General features: G+C 39.1%; 1 protein-coding gene and 1 long non-coding RNA gene across 6 annotated transcripts in view; one reads left to right on the top strand and one right to left on the bottom strand.

Annotated features, from left to right (window-relative positions):
- The window catches only part of HTR4 (5-hydroxytryptamine receptor 4), a 210,245-nt gene that overhangs the window by 168,236 nt on the left and 15,851 nt on the right, over positions 1–26,158 (top strand). For 2 of the 5 annotated variants that reach the window (XR_010157366.1, XM_001162339.8), the window contains one exon: positions 880–2,667. The exons of 1 other annotated variant lie outside the window; for it this stretch is intronic. Coding sequence is in view for 3 of the 4 variants with exons in the window: in XM_001162339.8 (XP_001162339.1) it covers positions 880–970 (91 nt within the window). In the remaining variant the exon portion in view is untranslated. Of the gene's footprint in view, positions 1–879; positions 2,668–26,158 lie in introns of those variants that run through there. 2 more of the 5 variants (XM_001162258.7, XM_063811579.1) reach the window with 1 other exon arrangement.
- The window catches only part of LOC129144028 (uncharacterized), a 108,124-nt gene that overhangs the window by 75,730 nt on the left and 6,236 nt on the right, over positions 1–26,158 (bottom strand). Inside the window, exon 2 of the long non-coding RNA XR_008548106.2 lies at positions 15,166–15,263. This is a non-coding gene — a long non-coding RNA (uncharacterized LOC129144028). The remainder of the gene's footprint in view (positions 1–15,165; positions 15,264–26,158) is intronic.

Here is a 26,158-nt window from a genome sequence, read left to right as displayed (position 1 = left end):
AGGCAGATGACACTAAACTGAAATATCTACCATTGTAGATTATTTGATCTTCCTATGTGCTTGCAAAAAACTTAAGGTCTAGTTTGAGTGGGTGCTAAATAATCATATCTTGAATGTTAAAATTGCTATGATTTAGAATGATCTCAGCTGACTAAAGTGATACCAAACCGATATAACAAAGTTTAACTGAGTAAAATGTGATGGTTTATATTTTGGCTCAAATAAATAAATAAATAAATAAAATCAACTAGGCAGCAATGTAATAAAGAACCTCAGGAATTGACAGTTGTTGTATCAAAAACGATCAAAGTTGGCAGCAAGCTCAATATACGCCAATAACTTATTACCATTTTTAGAAATGAACTGAATTTGACTACATTCATAGAAATAAACCCAATTGATGATGAAAAGCACATGATGTAAGTCAGGCTCCCTGCGAAAATTTGTGCACTTTCCTAGTACCATAATTCAAGAGAGGTGTTCAAAGGACAGTGCCCATTATGGGGAATAATCTGGAAACTATAATATATAATGAACTATTAAAGAAAATCGGAATGTGTAGCTTGGAGTAGAGAAAACTTGGAGGATATAATCGGTAGAGGGCACAATGTTGAGGGGGCCTGATAGGCGTAATAGGTCCATCAGGTAGAAGCCATATGGACACCGATTTTGGCTGAACATTAATGGGCTATTTCTAATAGCTATTATTGCCCAAAATTAATATGGACTGGCCTGTCAATGGAAATTCCTAAGTAGAAGCCAAATAGCTACTCATCTGCATGGCACAGAGTGTTCCTGCCATGCAGGTGGGCTCTTTCAGGAGATGATCTGCAACATCCTTTCCAATTCTGAGGTTCTGTAATCTTCTCCTCTCTCTAGGGATGCAGTGGAGTGTGGTGGCCAGTGGGAGAGTCAGTGTCACCCGCCAGCAACTTCTCCTTTGGTGGCTGCTCAGCCCAGTGACACTTAGGCCCCTGGGACAATGACCCAGAAGACAGCCATGCCTCCGAAAGAGGGCCAGGTCCTAAGCTGCTGCTTGTGCGCGACTGCACCCGGTATTCTCTTCACCTGAGGCTTTCCGTCCGCCAGTGCAGGAACCCGGTGCTCGCTGGGCTTTTCCTCTGAGATTCCAGCAGGTGGCGCTGGAGGGAGTCAGGGGACATAATGGCCTCCTTGTTCACTTTTTATTTCCCAACACTCCCTCTTCCCAGATTCTCTGCTTTTGCCGCGTGGTCTCTGGTGTCTCTGACATGTTCCCGTCACTCACTGTGTCTGATCTGTCTCACTCACGTTCTAAGCACGATAGCTTGCTGCGTCCTATCTCGGTCACTGATGTCTCCAAATACGCCTTCTTTGCTGTGTGGGCTTCCAGATATCAACAAAATACTCCTCTCTGTTCCTGTCTTAGCCAGAGGCGTCGCTCCTGTCTTGCTTACTTGCTTGGTCACGTCCGTCACAGCCATGTTCAAGCTATCCCCTGCCTCTTCTTCGCCCTGTTCTGTGCCAGACGCTAACACACTTTTCTCCCTGTGTCTGGGTCCAAACGTGCATCCTCTTGGTTGGCCCCCTTGTCAGTCCCAGACGTCCACTTGCTCTTCCTTATGTCCAATGTCTGTCCTCCTCTTCAGGACATGCTCCATTTATTTTCCATGGAAGACACAGGGTCAGAGATCTGTCAGAGGAAAATGGTCTCCACAGCAACTCTGGAGGGAAGCTGAAGACAGATAGCTTCCTCCTGGTGTCCTGGCCGCTGGCGTGTCTGCCCTGAGATGCTCGCTCTCCTGCTGGGCTAGAACGGGACGTCTTCTAAAGAGCCTTGGGCAGGGCTAGCAACATCGTAGGTGTTTATTAGGCTTCAGGATCTTTCCCATGAACTTGTGATATCATTTTGAAACCCTTCAATCTGGCTTTGTTGCTGCCAAAGGAGATAACTGTTGGAAGTTCACACTGGGGAAACTCATTTTCCCCTGCAGCTCCCCCAAGGTGCAGGAGGGCAGGATCCAGCAGCACTGGGGATGCCGAGGCAATGCTGTACTTGAAGCCAGAGGACCCAAATTGCCGCCCTGGCTGTGCTGCAAACAAGCTGTGAGATCTTGAATAGTGTTCTTTCATCTCTGGACCCCACTTTCCACATCTGTGCACTCAAGCTTGGACTAGAGGATCTTTAAGTTTTCTTTCTGTTTCTAAGACAACAGTATGCTGCTATAGCCGTCTGCTACCTCGAGAAGCCATGGCCGGCCTGCCTTTTGGCTTTGTTTCAAAGGAACGACCCTCCTCATTTGGGCCTTTTAGACCCCTGACCTTTCCAGCTTTGTCCTTCAGATTAATCTGGATGTCTTTTATTCAAAGCTGAGTCAGTGGCTCTTGCGAATGCCCCATAGCAGAAGTCCCGGGAAGGTAAATGCCAAACCCAGAGCCATGTGAGATTCTGACTTTGATCTTGGCTGTGGTTTAATAGCATCTCAGGATTATTTATCATACTCTTTTTTTCTTATTGCTTATAAGGTGTCAGTTATTGTTTCCATTGTTGTTTACTTTAGTTCTGGAACTGAAACCGACAGGAAGAAACTTTGGAATAAGGAAGAGAAGATTGACCAAACCATCCAAATGCCAAAAAGAAAAAGAAAAAAAAAAAAGCCTCTCTGTCCTACGAAGACTTAATTCTGTTGGGGAGAAAGTCATGTTTTAGGGAAGGAAAATAGCCTCTGAAAGAGAAATGCTATTCAGAATTCGTGAGAAATATCTCTCCATGCTGAAATGCTCTTTGTGTAGACTGGGATTCTCCCTGATCAATGAAGCAGATTGAACCAGGGAACCATTCTTGTCACATATGAAGAAACTTTATTTAAATTCTAACTTACACCCTGACTCTGACTCTGTGGCTGGACCAATCCCCTTTGATTTTTCAAGTCATTGTTCCCCTGCCATCACTAGGCTCAGCAACCACCATTAGGAGGCAAGCACCATTTTGAGGTGCTTTTCTAATATGAAGAAGGGAGCAGCCAGCTTCTGGGCCCCATGGCTCTGGACCTGATGATGAGACCCAACCAATCTGCTGTGGCTGCCCACACACCCACCCATTGCCTGCATGAGCACATTGGTGGGAGGAGTACAGCACAGAGGCAGCACGTGCACTGGGTCCATTGCTGACTTATTAAGCAAATTGAACTAATTCCTGAATGTCTCAGACCTCAGAGAGAATCTCTCTTGCCTACTTCACAAAGTTGTTGTGGAGATAAATAAGATAATTTTTTTGTGAAAACATTCTGTAAATCATAAAATGCCATTCCACATATTTATCATTACTTTGGGCGTTTTGGATTACTGTGGATGTGCCTGAGCACTCAAGGACTATGAATTTATTTACCGGGAGGTAAACCAACTTAAGAGAGTAAGTTTCTATGTTGATAAAGAAACAGGCAAAGAAATGCCCAGGGCAAAGTTCGCAGGAAGGTAAATGCCAAACCAGAGCCTTGTTAAAAAAATAATATTCTAGGAGAACCCCTTGGGTATTAATTCTTCCTGTATTCCCAGCACTTTGGGAGGCCCAGGTGGGAGAATCACTTGAGGTCAGGAGTTCGAGCCTGGCCAACATGGTGAAATTTGATCTCTACTAAAGCTACAAAAATTAGCCGAGTATGGTGGCATCTGCCTGTAGTCCCAACTACTTGGGAGACTGAGGCAGGAGAATTGCTTAAATCCATGAGGCAGAGGCTGCATTAAGCTGAGATTGCACGACTGCACTTCAGCCTGGGCAATAGAGTGAGACTCCATCTCACTAAATAAACAAATAAATAAAATTCTAGGAATTGTAGAAGCACCCTTTGGATATTAATTCTTCCAAATCCACCCATCCTAATTTGGTCATTTCCGGTTGCCCAACACATGAATTTATGAATCACAGAAACTCATTTAAAAGGATTTGGTTATTCACAAAGTAGGGGACTACAGGCTAATTTTGATAATAATGAGCGTAACTTCTCATATAACTTCAAAGTCACATGGAATAAGATTCAAATGTCTGTTCACTATGAAAAAATATATTTGAAGAAGAAAATACTTGGACCATCAAAATCGTCCCCATGCTATAAATTATATATATACAAATCCTATGAAAAAAATCAAACGTGGACCAGACTATGACCAACTAGCATGAATACTACATAAAGAGTCAACTAAGATATTGAACCTGATAACTTTTGAAAATTTTCCTCATCTGATAGTCTATGTATATGATTGTTAATTGTGGTTTAATGCTATTTTAGCTAACAACTTAATTTTATTTACATTTTTAATAAAGTAGAATTACAAAGGGGCCACTTATACAGTTTATAATGCACTGAGATCCCTTGTGTGATCAACATATAAAGTACATGTGTGCCCACCACATAGAACATGAAACTTAATTCTCTAATTTCAAAGGATTACAAATTGTAATGATGGTTGTGTTTTTGGTTTATGAGATTGTTAGTTATAGCTATGATTTATTTGAAGCTAAGGCTTTGAAGGTCCTAGAATCCTTGATTCTAACTTTGTTTACATGGAAAGCATCTTTGGCTTTATGATCATCTACTTTTTGATGCAGTTCCCAGAAATGTGTTATGGAAAAAATTGGAGCCTACATAGATTTTTTAATTGATATATTTATTGATAAATTATACATATGTTTATATGAGTGCATTCTGTACATGTTTATATAAATTATATATTCAAGGAAAAATGCGTCTGAAAACTAATAACTGAATTTTGAATATGCAATAAAATGCCAAAGTCAACTCCCATGCCTCAGTCTTGTGGAGCTTCTCGGTAACCTCCAAGATCCCAGGGCATTCTCCAGTAGCTATGTCATTTGAAGCTAGAGAATTTTCTGTCTCCAGTACCAGGTTCCCCTCAAAGGAAAGCTAGTAGCCTCGGGCCCCTAGATAATGTGATTTTACCAGATTCTACCTGTCTGCCTGTCTGTCACCTTCATCAAGGCCTCCAGCAATAAGACAGACCTCTATGACATGGTCACCTCATGAGCAGAGGATGGGGATCCTGTCCAGCTACTCTCAGAGCACAAACCACGAGGAGGCATTTAAGGCAGTGTGACAATGTATATCTGGAGGTCTTGGATTGAGGTTAAGCATGTGCATCCCTGCTGAAGCCTTTAGAAAAAAAAAACTGGAGGGGACATGTCACGAGCCATCCAAGAGCCTGGAGTTCGTCTCCCTTAGGCCCAGGTTATGTGTAATGAAATCTAGGTCCCATCTCTTCTGGGTGTGGAACAATGGAATGAACCCTGTCAGCAGTCAGGAGACAGTGTAATGTCCAGAGTAAAATAGACTTAGCTCTTTTGTTTACCTCTTGGGACCTGTCTTCTCACATATAAAATGCCAGGGGTGGACAAGAATTAGGTTTACACATCAGAATCCTTTCTTCATACACAAATCTACCTGGAATTCCATCACATAAAAGATTCAAGCAGGATGGGGAATAGGTAGGTCTGGATCCCCCATCTCTGGTTATTATAATCTATGCCCTGGATGGAATGTTCTTGGGAGCCTAAAGCCCAATCGCTGGACCAGGGAATACCCTCTGTGCCGGTGCTTGTTTACCTCCTGTCCTTAGCTTTTCTGAGGCGGTGTTCATAATACTGCCATGAACTATTTTTTCCAGGTGACAATCATTTCCTCAGAATCACACCTCCCCGTTAGAAAATCTCTTCCTCCATTCAGAAAGCACACTGTCTCCTGAAACTTCCTTCCTAGAATGAAGACCTAAGCCTTCACCGGCTGTGAAGTACCTGCTACCAGACCCCAGAACCTCCTGCAGAATCCACCTCCAAACTAACCTACCCTTGGGAGAATGTCCTCTTTCTTGATTTCTTTACAAATCACCTAGTTCCATGTTGGAGCATCTCTAGATTCATTTAAGGGGAAGAGACTAGTATTGATTTAGCACTTACTGTGCGCTAGGTGATTTCTATTTGCTATAGTTTAATTCTCTCAATAGCACTATGGCATTCAGAGAAAAAGAGATTTTCTGAACACCGACTATGAGGCAGGGTCTCTTGCCAGAAGTCTACTAATAAAGAAACCGGACAAGGTCTCTACTCTCTCTTGTCAGAAACTAGAAAATAAACAAGGAGACACATGTACATGAATAAGGCAAGTTTAGATACTGATATGTGCTATAAAGAGAATAAAAAGTAGAGATGGGCAAGGGGGTGTTTTAGATGAAGTAGTTAGGGAAGGTTAGATGGAGGAGGTGAGCTCTGTGACAGGGGACAAGCATTCTAAGGAGTCAGGCATATATTTGATCTGAGGGAATATCAAGTCAGGCAAAGGGAAAGGCAAATACAAATGCACTAGGGCAGGAATGTGCTTGACATAGCCAGTACAGCCTAATTAATGCGAAAAAAAAGTGGTAGGAGATGGGATCAGAGAAATAAGTAAAGGCTGATCATAATTCAGTAGCTTTGGTGCCATTTACCAGTTACTACATGTCAGCCTTGGTGAAAGCATTTTACATGAGACACCTCATTTAACCCTGTTAAGGTAAGTATCATTTTCCTATCACAGGGATCAGAAAACCAGGCTGTACGTCAGAGAAGTTAATCTGGAATTTTTCCAAGGATGCAGAAATTACCTGCAGCTGGAAATGGAGACCAGGTTCCACCAAATCTAAGGGGACTTGATCCACCTGAGGCCTGGTCTTGTTAGCAGCAAGAACAATCCTTGAAATGGATGGATTCTCTTCTTGTGCACTTTTCCCCTTTGCCCCTTTTTTTCTCCGTGGAGTTTTGGCTGTCTGCAAACAAAGATGCATTTATACAGTAGGTCTTCATTGATTTCAATTTAGCTAGTTCCAAATAGCATCTAATTGGAAGGAAAAGCCAATTATTGGCCAGCCAGAAAGTGATTCTTGATAAAAATTATTTTATCAGAAATGAGTGGAAATCAATCTGGCTATGTAATCAGTAGACTTTCTCATGCATTTCCTTATCTCTATCCTTACTGACATCATCCTTTCTACAACTGACATTATCTTTCATCTGGATTGGGGAATTAGGCTCTAAAACATAAGTTTCAGCATGCCATTTCCCCAATAAAAATCCCTCAAGGACTCCTCATAGCCTACCAATACTTTCTGTAAGTCCACTGTTAGAGTTTTTCTTCCAGAATAAGCTCAACTCTTTGGATTTGCACATTCAGCTACTACTCCTGCTGTTCTTTCCACTGGGCATGCTTCCCCTGGCACCTCTTACATAGTGTATTTCAAATACCACCTCCTACCTGAAGTCTTTTCCAGCCTCCAGGACTGCATGAGGTTTTTGACCTATTCCAATCTCCAAACACTTTATTTGTTCTTCTCCCGTGACATTTTGATATGCTTTTCAGTGTGGTTCATTAATTATGTTCTTTTTGATCTCTCCTACCAGATTTTGAGCTCCTTGAGGACTGTGGCCAATTCTTATTGCTCATTTTTTTTTCTTAGTGCCCAACACAGGTTTTTGTGCACTGAAGTTATCAAATAAATTCATTGGATATATTTGTTTGGAAGAATGTGAAGCTTTTCATTGTTACGGCATCTCCACTGTACCAGCCCACTTTGCCCCTTCAGTCCCAAATCTCAGTGCTGCTCTGCCATTAGTACTCCACCCACTTCAAAAGCTGCAGCCTTCTGATAAGAGAAAACTCTTTCTGTGACAGTTTTGAATAAAATCAAGATGTTTATCACACCTCTTTCAAGTGGCAGAAAGATTAGAGTTTTAAAATACCGTTATATCACCGAGTTACGGCAAGTTTATTTTCTCTTTTGGTCCTGTCTATTGAAAAAGGGTTTAAGCTTAAAGTTTTGTATTTATAGAAAGTTGTGATGAAGCGGACTGAAGTTTTGTGAGTTACTTGACATTGTGTAATCTTAGAGGACATTGGCCTCCATTTCACCAATAATGGCATTTATTGAGACAACATAGAGCAAATGAAGCGTGAACTGAGCCAGAGATGTAGAATGGACCCAGTGAGAGTTATTCAGGCTAGAGTGTAACAAAGCATCTTTGAAAGATGTCATAAAATGTCAGATTTTTCAGCAGCATCCTTTCTAATTTGCTGTGTGGCTGGGAATGTCTCTGCACCTTTCTGCCTAAAGTTTTGCCATTTGTAAATTGAGAAACTGTCTTTGGTTAGGAGCTTGGGCTTTGACATTAGATGGACATAAGTTGAGATCTAGAGTCTACCAGTTACTGAATGTGTGACACAAGCAAGTTCCTCAACTCTTTGAGCTTCAGTTTCTTCTTTGCAAGGGGATAATGATAGCACATTCCCCACCCAGTGTGATGAGGCGTCAGTGGGTTAAAGCATATAAATAGTGGCACACAGTCTCTGGCATACAGTAAGCTCTCACTGAAGTGTAGCTGTTACTATTATTACTCTGAATTTCATGACATTTGAAATTCAGAAGCAGTATGTGGAGTCATATGGAAAGGGTTGTTGAGAAACCAGGAGCGGGGAAGTGGTGGAAGTGGCAGGCAGTGATTGTTTCTGTGCCAGTTGTCTAATCTGAGAAGGCAAAGGCTAAGAGGACTATTCAGGAGAAGATGGAGATGGTAAAGGATTTGGCTGTGGAGTCACAGAAGAAACATAATCTGCACGCATGGAAAATGGTATCTACTTGTCATTCAGTGTCTTGTTATGACACTCCTAATATGCCTCTTAATCCTCTCCAATTAATGTGTCTCCCAAGCAAGAGTCTCACTTCACCTTCTAAGACAGTAAAAGGATGCAACTTTATTGAGCATATAAGATAGTCAGGACTACCTAAACACTTCACATATTTGGTAACATTTAATTCTCATAAAAAGTTTTGACTGGATTGAATCCCTGCTTCCCAATTTGCAAATTTGCTTCTTCAGACACCTTAATTAATTTCTCTGAGCTTCAGTTTCTGTATTGCTAAAAATAGAGGTATTAACACTACCTAACTCATGAGGTTGTGTAATTTAAATAAAATTATGATAGCAATTAACACACTGCCAGGGAGATAATTGGTAGTTTCTATTATTGTTTTTATTATTATTGTATATAATGCCCATTTTATGGGTAAGTAAAATGAGGCCTAAGGAGACTACTTTTTTTTTTTTGGAGAAGGAGTCTCACTCTGTCATCCAGGCTGGAGTGCAGTGGTGCCATCTCGGCTCACTGCAACCTCCGCCTCCCGGGTTCCAGCAATTCTCCGCCTCAGCCTCCCGAGTAGCTGGGATTACAGGCACACGCCTCCACACCCGGCTAATTCTAATTTTTTGTATTTTGATAGAGATGGAGTTTCACCGTGTTGCCCAGGCTGGTCTTGAACTCCTGACCTTAGGTAATCCACCCGCCGAGACTACGTTTCTAACCAAAGGTCATGCAAGTTATAAAGAGCAGAGCCAGGCTACAAACCTAGATCTGTCTATGTTGAGAATCCATGCTCTAATTTTCTGGCTGCCTAGAAGGTGAGAGACAGAAGTAATGCCACCAAACTTTAAAGAGACACTCCCTCTGAAATTAGAAGATATTTTACAATACGTGAGGGTAGTCTAGTAGCGTGGATGAATAGTCATTTAAATTGGTCTGGAGTCCTGAATGAAAGGGCAGACATTATCTGTACTTTTAAAAACTTGGTCGAGATCAGATAATTTAATTTCAATTTAGTCTTTCTCCATATTGAATGTCATTAGGGGGGTTACGTCATTTCATTCCGGCATTGGTCCCCTGAATTAGCATGGCAATCATCAGTATATGGCCTTCCTGTCAATAGGGTACAAATAGGGACCCATATGCCACTGCTTAATGATGAAATTCTTGGCCAGGATAAAGATCAGCTCCCCCACACCACCCCACATTCTTTCTCCAAAGCCTTATAGCGATCGCTTTTTATCATTCTCAGTAACTTGCCGCTGGGAAGATCGTGAGTCATCAGCTACTAAGGCTTTGTGAAAGAGAACCCAAGCCAGGGTTCTGTAACTTCAAGTTAAAAGGCCTTGGCTCGCTGAGCAGAGACACCATTTCTGGTGGGACCTCTTGTCCCAGCCAGCTAGAGAGTGGGCAGTTGGTCAAGGGATATGAGTCAGTGGAAGGAACTAGGAAAGGGTACTCTTATCAGGGTCACTCTTATTATTGCATCTCCTCTCCTCAGCACAGAACCATCTGGAAACACTGAACTTGTAAGACTAAAAGGCCAAAATCATTCTTGAATTCTGTCTCATCTAATAGTAGCCGTCTCGGTGGAGAGCATTCTCTATTTATTCTCTAATTTCCTGGCATTTCTTTGCTATTCAGACCTTCCTATTACAGCTGATGATTTTACTGAATAATGGGGAAAAAAAGACATGGATTGTGATTCCACCTTGCATTTTGCCGCTCACTAGCTGGGTAAATTCTGGCAAGCCACTTACCTTCTGGGTCTCAGCTTTCTCATGAAACAGATGCCCTAGACTACCTCACCAAATTTTATTCATTCACTTGACAAGTGTTTTTGCACTGTTAGAGGAGAGATACATAAATCAATTTTGTTCAGTGGCCACTGAACAAACACCGATAGTGATTATGTTAATAGGTGAGAAATATCTAGTCACAAAAAACAGAAAGCCAGGCAAAAAGTAGTAAGACCAGTGAGGTTCATTAAGATACTATATTCTAAAATATGTAGGACTGGGCAACAAATTCAAGATATTACTGTTATTATTACTGATTGTCTAATATTCCAGGTAGGAAGTCATTTTTTATTTTCCAATCTTCCAAGTCTCTTACATTTATTCTTCAAATTCTCTTACTTTGATACAACTTATGTAGTCTTTCACTGCTCACCACTTCATATGAGGACAACTACGGCTATCTTCTACCTCTTTTTTTTTTTTTTTTTTTTGAGATGGAGTCTCGCTCTGTTGCCCAGTCTGGAATGCAGTGGCGCGATCTCGGCTCACTGCATGCAACCTCTGCCTCCCGGGTTCACGCCATTCTCCTGCCTCAGCCTCCCGAGTAGCTGGGACTACAGGCGCCCACAACCACACCCAGCTAATTTTTTGTATTTTTAGTAGAGACGGGGTTTCACCATGTTAGTCAGGATGGTCTCGATCTCCTGGCCTTGTGATCCACCCCCCTCGGCCTCCCAAAGTGCTTGGATAACAGGCACGAGCCACCGCTCCAGGCCTCTTCTACCTTTTTTCCCTCTACATCTGGACATTCCATCAGGCTGATGTTTTTAAAATCACACATACACACACAACAATAAATACAAAAAGAAAAAATAAAGTTATGCCCTCCTAAAATGTTCTATATTCAGCAACTCTACTCAAAAACTTTATGTAGTAGTGCCCAGTTTCTCATCAATATGTCATCCACTCCTACAACACAGTGCCCAATTCAGAGTACAATAAGTAAAACTGGGCCAACTCCCACTTCCTATTTCAGCTCTCAGGCTGTGTGCAACTTCTCCCTGCTAACCATGCTTTTCTTCCATCGCCTGCCAGTTAAAACCAAGGCCAAGTTCATTGACTACCTTGTCTATGAAACCTAATGGAGCCTACCCTGACCTGTTTAATACATTTTTCCACAGGACATAGTTCCCTGGGGCAACAACCATAATCTCCCTGGGTGTTCTCAGGCCTACATACAAAAGAGAAGCATCCAAATTAGCTATCTCCACATAAAACTAAACAATAATACCAACACCAACATCACCAGCACCACCAGCAAAAAACAGGACAAGGTAAAAGTCATTCTCTAATTGGCAAAGACACGTGGGTCCATATAGATAGAGTATCTCAGGAGATAACAGAAATGAAACAACCTTATTAACCATCTCAGGAATGTAAGGAAAAAATGCTGTCAATTTCACCATTTTGCTTGTTTTCATTTAAACAAACTTTAAGGAGACACCCACTGTGTGCCAGGCATTGTGCTAAGTGCTAGTAATGCACAATAATAGACTCAGGGCTTGTTATGCCAGTCTCTATGGGCCTGATCTTGGGGCTGAAGATAAAATGGAAGAGACTCTGTATTGCCACCTTCTGTGGTTGCATATACCCTGTTGGGTGCTCTGAATGCTGGTCACTGTGGCCAGCCTGGACTGTGATTAATCTTCCAGACCGGTTTGCAGACCCAGACACCTATGCCAGTGGGAAACTGGTGAGTGGGACCCTTTGTGAGTATCCCGAGAGTATAAGAAAGCATCACACGGACAAGGACACCTGGAAAACCTAGTACTGATCACCACACACCAGCAACTTTTCGTGTTTCCCTTTTTCTCATCAAAGGTAAACTACACTGAAACAATTCTACTGTAGTGCTAACATTTAGGGCATAATAAATCCTTTTGAGAGTCTGATGAAATCCATGATCTTTTCCCTAAAAATCTGGACATATGCACACAATTTTTGCCACGTTTCTAAGAAGTTCATTTATTCCCTGAAATAAAAATCCAAGGTTAAATAACAATTAAAATCCCTGCTTTAATGTGAAACTGTATTGGTGGATACAACAATAGTGATTATAATAAAGTCACTAGGTTCTCCCTATTTTCCTGCCTGTGGTTAGTGATGTATTTATTTAGAAGTCATAAGTACAGTCTTCTAGCGCCATTTTTGTGAGCACAATGACTCATTGTAAAAATAATATTTCTACGTATAACATCTTTCTTTCCTCCACATAGTTCTATGGAAATTATCTCATAAATTGTTCCAGGTTCCCTAGAAACTGGATTAAGGAATATATTATTGCCTTCCTTTATAAGGAAGGCATGATTCAAATGCAAAATACAGAAGAGTCTGGGGAAATGGCTGAGATATTGGGGAATGATTGAATTCAATCAGAAATCAGAATTATTTCACTCAACAGGGAGTTATGTATTATATGCCTGCTATGTGTCAGGCATTGTACTAGGCATGGGTTCAGCTAGCTCTCAGCCTGCTATCTGGCCCCCAAGTCTGTTCCAAGAGGAGAAACTATATTCAATTTGAAAATTGACTGGAGAAAGTACAGTATCCCTAACTCGGTAATAATATCCTACATTTTAACAGCATACACGGAGACAGTGTAGTGTGGGTTGACACAATTTTTGAAAGTAAGCAAAACTGGATTCAGATCCTGATTTCAGCACTTATTGAATGGCCTTAGTTAAATTCCTGAAGCTTTTGATCTTTAGTTTTCTTATCTGTAAAATAGAAATTACTTTTAGAGGCTGGGCCCACAGTGGCTCATGCCTGTAATCCCAGCACTTTGGGATGCTGAAGGGAGCAGATCATTTGAGGTCAGGAGTTCAAGACCAGCCTGGTCAACATGGTGAAACCCCGTCTCTACTAAAAATACAAAAATTAGCTGGTCATGGTGGTGGGTGCCTGTAATCCCAGCTACTTGGGAGGCTGAGGCAGGAAAATCGCTTGAATCTGGGAGGTGGATGTTGCAGTGAGCTGAGATTTTGCCACTGCAATCTAGCCTGGGCAACAGAACGAGACTCCATCTCAAAAAAAAGAAATTACTTCTAGAGCAAGAGTTAGCAAACTACAGCTCTGTGGGCCAAGTTCAGCCATATGTGTGTTTTTTTGTGTGATCCTTGAGCTAAAAATGTTTTCTGCATTTGTAAAGGGGTATAAAAACAAATAACAACAATCAAACAGGAAAACAAGGAAAGCAAAAAAGAATATGTAACAAAGACTCTATGTGGCTTCAAGGCCTAAAATACTTACATCTAGCCCTTCACAGAAAAAGTTTGCTAACTCTAAAAAAGTTGGCAACTCCTATTCTATAGTCAGAATGCCTGCATTTGAATCCTTATGGCCTCTTACCGTCAGTATGATCTTGAGCAAATTGCCAAACTTCTGTATCTAATTTTCCTCATATGTCAAGTAGAGATGATAATAGCACTTATTTTACATGATGGGAAGCTGCATATGTTAATATGCTTAAAATGCTGAAAAAGGAGGCTTATATATAGTAAATATTTAAGAAATGTTAGCTATCTTTATTAATAGCATCATTACCACTGTCATCAGTTATTCAAAAACACTTGTGAATATTAAATAAGATAGTGACCATCAAACAAATAGGACAGTGCCCTTCTCACAATAGGTTCTCAATAACTGTCAGCTATCATTGCTATTGTCATCACCATCACCATTATCATCATTATAATTTTCAAAGCTCTTTCACGTACATCATCTCACTAGAAGCTCCCAACCACCCTGTTGTTGCTGTTATGATCTCCCTCTGATACATGAGAAAATGAAGCTTGGAGAAATGAAGAGTTAGATACTGAGCCAGGAAGAGGTGGAATGTGGACTAGCGCCAGAGATTTTGCATTCTGGACCAATGTGTCCTCTTTCCACACCATACTGCCTCTCCATCAAAATATCTGAGGATCTGTTGTTTGTTAGTTTTCTCCAAATGATATACTTTGCATCCTAGGAGCCTGACAAGGCAGGCAAACATGACTATGTTCCTCCCTGGCATGGTTATGCAGACAGGAAGCTGGGATAATTGGATTCCAGCCATTTGGTCTCAGGACTGCATTTGTAACCAGCCAACTGCTGATGACCAAGCCTAGTGGATAAAGCTCTGACCAAACAAACACAACCCCCGTGTAGGAACTTATTGTTTATGCTGCAGAGCTGGCTTCAGAATGTGCCAGGACTCAGACTGCCACTACGACAAGCAGAGCTTTTGGACTGGGGAAATGTTCAGGTGAGGAGGCAAGACATTTTTGACAGCAGATCTTGTGTAGTCAGATCAGAACCATTTTATTATTTGGTGTAGGCCAAAGGCTATGGCAAGACTCATTTAAGCACAGTGTGCACAAGGATTGATGTTTAAACAAAGTTAAGATCACAGTGGTACAGCATTAGAGTGAGTTGATGACTATAAAAAAAGCTAACATTTTGAAGTTAGTTTATAAAAGGAGTCATCATATCTTCATATCACCCCGTTGTTTCTATAGTACTTAAACCAGCTTTAGCTCAGATTTTTTTTAAGTCAGGAGATTCAAATAGACTTTACTGTGGAGCAGTATGTAAATTTGTGTTTCCTGGTATTGTTGCTGCAAAAATAATAAAAATTATGTTTAAGAAGTGTATTCGTCCATTTCACACTGCTAATAAAGACATACCCAGGACTGGGTAATTTATAAAGGAAACAGGTTTAATTGACTCACAGTTCTCCAGGGCTGGGGAGGCCTCAGGAAACTTACAATCATGGCAGAACGGGAAGTAAATACATGCTTTTTCACTTGGCAGCAGCAAGCAGAAGTCCCTAGAAAAAGGGGGAAAAGCCTCTTATAAAACTATCAGATCTCATGAGAACTCACACATTATCATGAGAAAAGCAGCATGGGGGTAACTGCCTCTGTGATTCAATTACCTTCCACTGGGTCCCTCCCACGACACATGGGGATTATGGGAACTGCAATTCAAGATGAGATTTGGGAGGGGACACAGCCAGCCATATCAAGACTCTTCAGCATTGTCCTCGATGTATATGGCAGAATAAATAAAATACACTTTGTAGACAGGGTTTTGCCATGCTAGGATAAGCAAATGGCATCTGCTTCCAACGATGGAAGTAAGCTGTGCTTAGAAGCAGTTCTGAGACTTGTTCCCCAACTGTTGTGACACAGAGCTCTCAGTCTGAGGAAGGGGACAAGAAGACCTCCCTTCCTAGAAAGACACCCCTATGGATCCCTATGGTGGGATAGATTTAGTTCTTCCTTCTAAGGCAAAGGCAAACAAGTGTAAGGTCTTATAACTCAATATTTGTAGATAAGACCATTTTAAGTAGCCAAGAGTTCCTGCCAGAGTACAGGAGATAGAAGTAATGAGGAAAGCTGGGGTTCTTAGAAACTCAAAGCAGGTCTGGGAGCTATCCAGGTGTTTGAAGCACTCTGAGCCAATGTTCTGGGATCCCATGTCTCTACTGACCTTTTCTCTTTGTTGGCTACATAAGCCCTGTCTTCTTGGTTTTGAGTTTTCCTAACACCTGCTGCCAGGCAGTTGGCTAACCACCAACCAATCCCTGGCCTGTCACATCACCATTCACACAACAGCTAACACAACAGCCACCTGCGCTGCTTCCTAGGCCTGTGACCTACCTCAGCTCTATCCCAGGCTGACAGGCTAAGGCCCTACCTGTACCAAACATATCCAAACTTAAGAATGGAAAGACTGACCTTCTAGAATAGGCTGTGCCATGGTCATTTAAAGTTTTCTACATTGTCTGGGAAGTGGGGTTTGGGGGAAATGTGTAACACTCCTTTTCACCATACCAACCTCAAGGGTTTGTGGTGAGTAGAAAACAAAATAATGGATGTCCAAGGGCTTTGTACAATTATGGTTTGCAATACAAATGTAAGTGACAATCTCTGTATGTAAAAACATATGTTAAAGTTGGTGTGGTTTTACATGGTCATTTGAGCCAGTGAAAAATGCAAACAGCCAGAGGTCTCAGGAAAACTATACTGTTAATTCAGCAAGGTTGACATGAACAGGAGACTGTGGATAAGGCATGTTATACAAATTATACAGTTTCTGAAAATCTAAATTTTTATTTTATAGTGATACCTTAGATTTCATCTTAACATTACTGTGTGACATTAATCACATTTATCATTTTTAAGCATGTTGTGGTGGAAACAAGTGTTCATAAGCATTATATCCTCTTCTGAAATTTTCACAAGGAAAGGGCTGTGGTTACTTTTTTGCCAGGATTTGCTCAGTAATTTCAGACATGTCTATATTATCTACATGGTGCACACTCAAAATTTCAGTCATTTAACTCCTTAAGGGTTGCATCCAAAAAAACCCACCATTGTTACCTGAATTTAGGAAGAAATATTAAATAGGCATGTAAAAGTTGTTAGGATCATAATTAAATAATTATTAAGGTCTAATAAAATAACATATATATGCCAGATATTGGTGATTTGTAATAATTTATAATATTATCTCATGTGTAATTCTAGCTCCATGCAGGAACATTCAACACCACTTAATTGTGGGAGATCAAGAGTGAAGGAATGGTTTTGGCTACCCTTTGTGCACTAAAATTCAACAATCCTGCTATTTGAGTGAATGGATCCTTATTGCCTTGAAGTTTAATTTTCAGAGAAGCATGACATGCAGATACCCAGATATTTAAATTTTCAAATGATTATTTAGAGCCCATTGAAAATGTTTGAGTTTCTTTCTTAAATTTTCACACTGGCTTATGAATTATGAAATTGGAAATTTTCATAAAATAGACGTAGTTTTCAGATGGTAACACTAAGAGAGCTTTGTTAGTTCAGGATACCAAGGCATATCATCAGGCTAATGAAATACAAGACAAATCAAGTTGAAGGAAGAAAAAATTGGAGGTCTAAATGACCACTTAATCATGTATTTAACTTAAAGTTGCATTAAAATGATGCCAGCTGATATTTATAAATGTTATGCCAGGAATTATTTATATATGATGAACATGACTTACTTCATTTGCTATTCACCGTAACACTCTGACAGAGGGTACTGGTAATGTCTCTAGGTGTAGATGTGGAAACTGAACCGTAGGGAGGTCTGAGGTTGCAAGGCTACTTAGTAATGGAGCTGGGATTAGAATTCTGGACATTTAACTCTCAGCCACCATTGCTCAGTTAATGGTCAGTGACATATCTAACTGCGCTGAATGAGTACGTCATGGCTCCTTTCCCCAAAAGGTCTGTAATTTATCTGAAAACGTGCTATTTCAATTCACTTGCAGTTGCATTTAACAAGCCACAGCGGTTTGTATTGTTAAATGAATTGCAGAAGCAGAAAGTGCTGTTTGTTTAAAAGAAGGAAAGGGAGTATCACATTGAGACGGTCAGAGATGACTATACGGAGGAAGCGGCCATATATATTCAACTATATTTTCAAAGATCCTTCAACATAGACATATCATGGAGATTAGCTACAGGAGGGAAGAAGAGGCTGAGTTTCCTTACTTGGTAAATTAAGGTAGTAATGTGTCCTGTGAACATCCCAAGTTGTTGCAAGACTCAGATGAAACACTAACTTAAGTGTGCTTTTTAGACGTACACTGTGGCATAACCATGTTGTGCAATAATCATGCTCCCCTCCTTATCCTCCTCTAAAAGCACTTTAAGAATATTGGCAAGCTTATTTAGGCTGAGATCATGTGTCTACTAATCTCTATGTTTTTTTTTTTCTTTTTTCTTTCCCAAATTCTGCTTGGCTCTCCCTCATCTGTGGCTGTTTTCTGTTTCAACTAAAAGTGGCTGTTCCCCTGTCTCCAGCTTCCTCCTGCTCTTCTGCAATAGACCAGTTCCTGTCTAACTCTGAAAGTGCTCTGTAAGTCTGTCACTCTCTGTTGTGAGTCTGTCTGTGTCTGCCTATTTATTTCTTTATACAAAATATCCTTAAGTGTCTGTTTATACTTCTGTCCTCACAGGACAAAGTTAAGGGTGCACAATTGTTGGCACAGAACTGCAGAGCCCATATTAATATTGTTTCAGTGGTTTATTTAATTTTCTATTTTTAAATGTTTTAATGATGGGTTTGGCTTCTTCCCTGTTCTGGGAGCACGGCCTTCACAAGCCCTATGGGAGATGAGCACTGCGATGGAGCTGAAATCACCCAGTATAACTGTGATTCTTAGAAGTCCTCTCATCTGGATTACCCCCAGTGCTCCAATTCATTTCTTTATCTCCTTGGCTGTAAGTGGTGGACTCCTTCATACTTCTTAAACAATTGATCGTGACTAAATAAGGTACTTTTTAAAAAAGTTTTCTAAAGAGACTACTTTTTAGAGCAGTTTTAGGTTCACAGCATAACTGAGGGGAAGGTACAGAAATCTCCTATATGCCTCCTTACCCCAGGCACAGCCTCCCCCATTGTCAATATCCTCTTCCAGAGTGGTAAATTAGTTACAACTGATGAACCTATATTGACACATTATTATCACCCTGAGTCCATAGTTTACATTAGAGTTCATTCTTAGTACTGTACATTCTGTGGGCTTGGACAAACACATAATGACATGTATCTGCCATTGTGGTATTTTACAGAATAATTTCATTGCCCTAAAAATCCTCTGTGCTCTGCGTGTTTATCTCTTCCTCCTCCTCCCCCACCCCAACCTCTGGCAACAATTGATCTTTTTATTTTCTCCATAGTTTTACCTTTTCCAGAATGTCATATTTTTGAAATAATACAGTGCATAAACTTTTCAGATTGGCTTCTTTCACTTAGTATATGCATTTAAGATTCCTCCATGTCTGTTCATGGTTTGATAGCTCATTTCGATTTGGCACAGTATAATATTCCGTTGTCAGAAGCACTACAATTTATCCATTCACCTACTAAAAATTTCTTGGTTGCTTTCCAGTTTTAGCAATTACAAATAAAGCTCCTGTATACATGTGTGCAGGTTTTTGCATCAACATTTTCAACTCCTTGGTGTAAATACCAAGAAGCTCAATTGCTGGATTGTATGATAACAATATGTTTAGTTTTGTAAAAAGACAGACAAACTGTGTTCCAAAGTGGCTAAACCATTTTGCATTCCAACCAATTTTGTATGAATTACTGTTGCTCCTCATTCTTGCTAGCATTTGATGCTATCAGTATGATGAATTTTGATTATTTTTATAGGTGTGTAGTGGTGTCTCATCTCCATCTGCAATTCCCTGATGATATATGTGCAGCATCTTTTCATTTGCTTATTTGCCATCTAAATATCTTCTTTGATGAGATGTCTGTTAAGGTCTTTGGCCCATTTTTAAAATTAGGTTGTTCATTTTGTCATTATTGAAATTTAAGAGTTCTTTGTATATTTTGGATAATAGTATGCCTTTGGTATCAGGTATGTCTTTTGCAAATATTTTCTCCCAGTCTATGTCTTGCTTTATCATTCTCTTAACCTCAAAGAGCAAAATTTTTAATTTTAATAAAGTCTACCTCATCAATTATTTCTTTCATGAATTGTACGTTTGGTGTTATATCTGAAAAGTTGTCACCAAACCAACAGTTGTCTAGATTTTTTCCTAAGCTATCTTCTAGAATTGTCATGGTTTTTATTTTATATTTAGCTCTATGATGCATTTTGAGTTAATTTTTCTGCAAGATATAAGGTCTGCGTCTAGATTCTTTTTTTTTTTTTTGCATGTCAATGTCCAGTTGTTCTACCACTATGTGTCGACAAGACTATCTTTTCTTCCTTGTATTGCCTGTGCTTCTTTGTCAAAGATAAGTTGACTATATCTACCTTGGTCTGCTTCTGGGCTCTCTACACTGTTTCATTGATCTCTTTGTCTATTCTTTGGCCAAACTATACTGCTTCATTTACTGTAGTTTTATATTAAGCCTTGAAGTTGGGTAGTATCAGTCCTCTGACTTTATTCTCCTCCTTCAATATTGTGTTGGCTGTTCTGGGTCTTTGTCTCTTCATATAAACTTTAGAATTAGTTATTCTTTGTCAAAAAACAAACAAACAAAAAAAACCTCACTGAGATTTTGATTGGAAATGCATTAGATCTATAAATCAATTATAAGCCTTGACATCTTGACAATATTTAGCCTTTCTATCCATGAGCATGGAATATATCTCCATTTATGTTCGTATTTGATAGTCTTCATCAGAGTTTTGTACTTTTCTTCATATAAATCTTGTACATATTTTACAATTTTACAACATTCCAGTACAAACTTGAAAAGCAGGCCAGGTGTGGTGGCTCATGCCTGTAATCCCATCACCTTGGGAGGTCGAGCTGGGTGGATCAGGAGGTCAGGAGATGGAGACCATCCTGGCCAATGTGGTGAAACCCCATCTCTACTAAAAATACAAAAAAAAAAAAAAAAATAGCTGGGCATGGTTGTGCATGCCTGTAGTCCCATCTACTTGGGAGGCTGAGGCAAGAGAATTGCTTGAACCCAGGAGATGGAAGTTGCAGTGAGCCAAGATTGTACCACTGCACTCTAACCTGGACAACAGAGTGAGACTCCGTCTCAAAAAAAAAAAAAAAAAAGAAAAAAAAAGAAATGAAAAGCAAAGCAAAGCAAAGCAGTGGTGACAGCAGACATCCTTGACTTGTTTCTTATCTTAGGGGAAATATTTGAGTTTCTCACCATTAAGCCTGGTTTTAGCTGTGGGTTTTGTGTAGATTTTCTATATCAAATTAATAAAGTTCTCCTCTAGTCTTAGTTTACTGAGAGCTTTTTAAATCATGAATTGAGGTTACACTTTGTCAAACGTTTTTTATGCATTTATTAATATAATCATGTGATTTTTCTTTTTTAGCCTATTGATATGATGGATTACTTAATTGATTTTCAAAAGTTGTATTTGCCCTACATACCTGAGATAAATTCCACTTAGTTGGGTGGGCAATTCTGTGTATACATTGTTAGACTTGATTTGCTAATATCTTGTTGATGATTTTTGTGTCTATGTTCACAAGAGGTATTGATTTATAGGGTTTTTTGTTTTTTTGTAATGTCTTTGGTTTTGGTGCAGGATAATGCTCATAGAATGAGTCAGAAAGTATTCTCTCTGCTTGTATCTTCTAAAACAGATTGTAGAGAATTGGTATAATTTCTTCCTTCTATGTTTGGCAGAATTCACCAGTGAACCCATCTCAGCCTGGTACTTTCTGTTTTGAAAGGTTATTAATTTTTATTCAATTTCTTTAACATATATATAAGCTTATTCATATTGTCTATTTCTTCTTGTGTATTAGCAGAATGTGTCTTTCAAGGAATTGGTCAATTTCATCAAGGTTATCAAATTTGTGGGCATAAAGTATTTTGTAGTACTTGATTATTCCTGACTATCCCTTTAATGCCCATGGTGTCTATAGTGATGTCGCTTCTTTCATTTCTTATGTTAATAATTTTTGTTCTTTCTCCCTCTCTTCATTTTTGTTTAGAATGGCTAGAGATGTATCAATTTTATTGTTTTCAAAGAACTAGCTTTTTGTTTTATTGATTTTCTCTATGAATTTCTTATTTTCAATTTCACTGAATTCTCCCTTAATTTTTATTATTTCATTCTACTTACTTTGAATTTAGTTTCCTCTTCTTTTTCTAACTTCCTAAAGTAGAAACTTAAACCACTGATTTTAGATCTTTCTTCATTTAGTCCAAAATATTTTATAACTTATTTTGAGATTTCTTTTTTGATCCATATGTTATTTGGAAGTGTGTTGCTGAATCTCCAAGTATTTCAGAATTTTCCACCTATCTTTCTGTTATAGATTTCTACTTTAATTCCACTGTGGCCTGAGAGCAGACATTGTGTAATTTCTATTCTTTTACATTTGTTAAGGTAAGTTTTATGTAGAATGTGTAATATATTGGTAAATGTTCCATATGAACTTAAGAAGAATGTCTATCCTGGCATTGTTGGGTAAAGTAGTCTATTGATATAAATTTTATTGATTCATAGTACTGTTGAGTTCAATTATGCCCTTAACTAATTTTCTGCCTTCTGGATCTGCTCATTTATGATAGAGAAGTGTTGAAGTCTGCAGCTATAATCGTGAATTTATCTATTTCTCCTTGCACTTCTTAGTTTTTGCCTCCTGTATTTTGGTGTTCTGTTCTTATGTGTATGCAGTGTTAAGGATTATTATGTCTTCTTGGAGAACTGACACCTTTATTATTACATAATGCACCTCTTTATCTCTGATAACTTTTCTTGCTCTGAAGTGTGTTCTGTTTAAAATTAATATAACTGCTCTAATTTTCTTTTGATTAATATTACCTTGGTATATATTTCTCCATCCATTTACTCTTAATCTGTATGTCTTTAAATTTAAAGTGGGTTTCTTGTAGACAACATATAGTTTGGTCTTACTTCTGATCGATTTTGACAATCTCTGTCCTTTAATTGGTGTATTTAGGCCAATTATCATTCAAAGTGATTCTTAATATAGCTAAATTAATTTTTTGTCTTCTATTTGTTGCCCTCATTCTTTGTTCTTATTTTTGCCTTCTACCCTTTTTCTACCTTTTGTGGTTTTAAATAAGCATTTTATATTATTCTATTTTCTATCTTTTCTATCATATCAGTTTAACTTCTATTTTTACTTTTTTTAGTGGTTGCCCTGGAGTTGGGAAAACATATTTAATAACTAATCCAAGTCCACTTTCAAATGACACTATACAACTTTTTGGTAGTACAAATACCTTATAATGACAAAATAATCATAATTCCTCTTCTCATCCCTTATTTCATTGCTGTCATTCATTTCATTTACACATAAACGTATGTACAGATAGTCACCAACTTATGATGGTCGAACTTAACAATTTTTCAACTTTATGATGGATTTATCAGGATGTAACTCCATTGAGGAGCATAAAAGCATGCATAATTAATACATTATTGCTATCATTATTTTGAACAATCTGTTATCTACCTGAGCAATTAAGAATAAGAAAAATAAAAGCTATTATTTTACTTCACTTATTCCTTCTCTGATGCTCTTCCTTTTTCTATGTAAAACTGAGAATCTGGCCTATTTATTTTCCTTCCATCTAAATAATGTCTGTGAAGATTTTTTCCTTTTGCAAGGCAGGTATACTGGCAACAAATTCCCTCAATTTCTTTTTGTCCCAGAAAGTTCTTATTTCTCCTTTACTTTTGAAGGATAATTTCACAGGGTTGAAATTCCAGGTTGCCATTTTTTTTTTCTCTCGACACTTTAAACATTTCACTCTACTCTTTTCTTTCTTGCACGGTTTCTGAGAAGTTGGATGTAATTTTTATCTTTGCTCCTCTATAAGTATTTTTCCACTCTGGCTTTTTGTCAGAATTTTTTATCTTTGATTTTCTTTAGTTGGAATATGAAATGCCTGGTTGTAATTTTGTTGGCATTTATCCTGCTTGGTATTCTCTGAGCTTCCTGGATCTATAGTTTGGCATCTGACATTCATTTGCAGGGAAATTCTCCATGATTATTTATTCTCCATGAAATATTTATTCTGTTTCTTTCTCTCTATTTTCTTTTTCTTGTATACTTGTGGTGCACTTTTTTTCAGTTGTCCCATAGTTCTTGGAAACTGTGCTCTGTATTTTTTTTCTGTCTTTTTTTTCTTTTCAATTTTGGAGGTTTCTATTGAGATATCCTAAAGCTCAGAGATTCTTTTCTCAACCATGTCTAGTCTATTAATAAGTCCATCAAAGGCAGTCTTCATTTTTACAGCAGTGTTTTTGAACTTTAGCATTTCTACCTGGTTCTTCCTCAGAATTTCCATCTCATTGCTTACGTTACTCATCTGTTCTTGCATGTCATCTACTTTTTCCACTAGACCCTTAGCATATTAATCACAGTTGTTTTAAGTTCCCAGTCTGATAATTCCAATGTCCCTTCCATATCTGATTCTGGTTCTGATGCTTAAGCTGGCCTCTCCAACTGTGTGGGTTTTTTTTTTTTTTTGGTTTGGTTTGGTTTTGTTTTTTGCCATTTACTATGCCTTGTAATTTTTTCTTGATAGCTACACATGATGTCTTTGGTAAAGGCACTTTAGTAAACAGGCACACTATTTACCGATATGGTGTTAAGGTATGCGGGGAGGGAAATGGTTTGTAGTCCTGTGATTAGTTCTCTGTCTTCTAGAGAGCCTGTGCTTCTGGGCTGTGAACTTCACACGTGCTTCTTAGTTTGTCACCCCCTTTGGTTCTTGGGTGGCTTAAGGGGGCTGGAGTTGGATATTTCCCTTCCCCCAGGATCAGCTGGGCTAGATAAAATTCTAATAGGTTAGGCTTGCTACATATTTCTCCTGAAGGCAGACCTCATTAAGAACAGAATGCTCTGGAATATTTCAAAATAATTACTTCCCTCCTCCCTGTCAGAAGCATGAGGGGATTCTTCTCAGATATTTACAGTGAAATCTGGTTGAGTTCCTGAAGGTGAAACTCACAAAATTGAGAGGTCCCCTATTATTGCCCTCCCCACCTCGAGTTTTTCTCTTTCATATACTTGTCCACTCAGATGCTCTAACAGTCTATCAATTACAGTCATGCCAACTCCATGCCCATGCCTGGAATGTCCTCACTACCCCTACAGTCAATGCATCAGCAGATCCTGTCAGCTCTACCTTGAAGCTATATCCTGAATCCAACTACATCTCAATACCTCCACTGATACCAACATACAGGACTTCTAAGCTCCAGAAATGCGAGATAATAAATTCGTGTTACCTGAAGCTACTAAGTTTGTGGTAATTTGTTGCAGCAGCAACAGGAAGCTAACACACCTCCTAATTTACCCCTGGGTTTTCACTCCAACCTCACTCTAGTCCATTCAACACACAACAGCCAGAATGTTCCTTAAAAACATAAAGTCTTCAGGAACCTCCTCTGCTCATGACCTTGGCTGCCATCCTATTGCTTTTAGGACGAGGACAACGGTTCTTAGTGTGGTGGGTCCCTGCTGACTTTGTGCCCTCATCTTAGGCTGATGCCTACTTTGTTCCCCTCTCACCACATGGGCCTGCCCCCAGGACTGTGGGCCTTTGCTCTTGCTGGTCCTTTTGCCTGCATCCTCCCCACCCTGGCTTGGTGAGCCCCTACTCAATTTTCAGTTCTCATCTCCTGTTGCTTCCTCAGTGACAGAACCCTGACACACTAACCGAGATCTCATCCCCCTTCTGACATGCTCTCATAGCATCACCAAATACCTCTCACTCCTGACACTACTTGTAGCTATAATGTTATAGCTGGCTGTGGTCTCTCACACTACACTGCTAGCTCCATGAGGACAGGGACTGTGTCTCCACTCTGATATGTCCAAGGCATGGCACTGTGCCTGGACTGTTGTAAGCAATCAAAAAAAAAATTTTAGTAAATAAGTGGCTGAATGAATAAATGTCTAGGATTTGTGTTCATGGAAAAAATACCAACTGTAAAATGTTTGTTTCCAGCTAACAGAGCTCTGGCTTTTGTGAAACTGCCTTAGGGTTGAATCTCTTCAAACCAAGGCACTTTATATTTTAATGATATATTAAATAGATATTAAAATATAATATATTTTAATGATATATTAAAAATAATATATTTTAATGATATATTAAATATAATATATTAATGATATATTAAATATATCTTAAAAGATAATATATTAATGATATATTAAATATCTTAAAAGATAATATATTTTAAGATATATTTAA

The sequence above is a fragment of the Pan troglodytes genome, chromosome 4 (assembly GCF_028858775.2).
Source record: "Pan troglodytes isolate AG18354 chromosome 4, NHGRI_mPanTro3-v2.0_pri, whole genome shotgun sequence".
Taxonomy (NCBI): Eukaryota; Metazoa; Chordata; class Mammalia; order Primates; family Hominidae; genus Pan; species Pan troglodytes.
The sequence above is the reverse complement of the archived record's forward strand: the minus strand, read 5'-3'. Positions and strand labels throughout refer to the sequence as shown.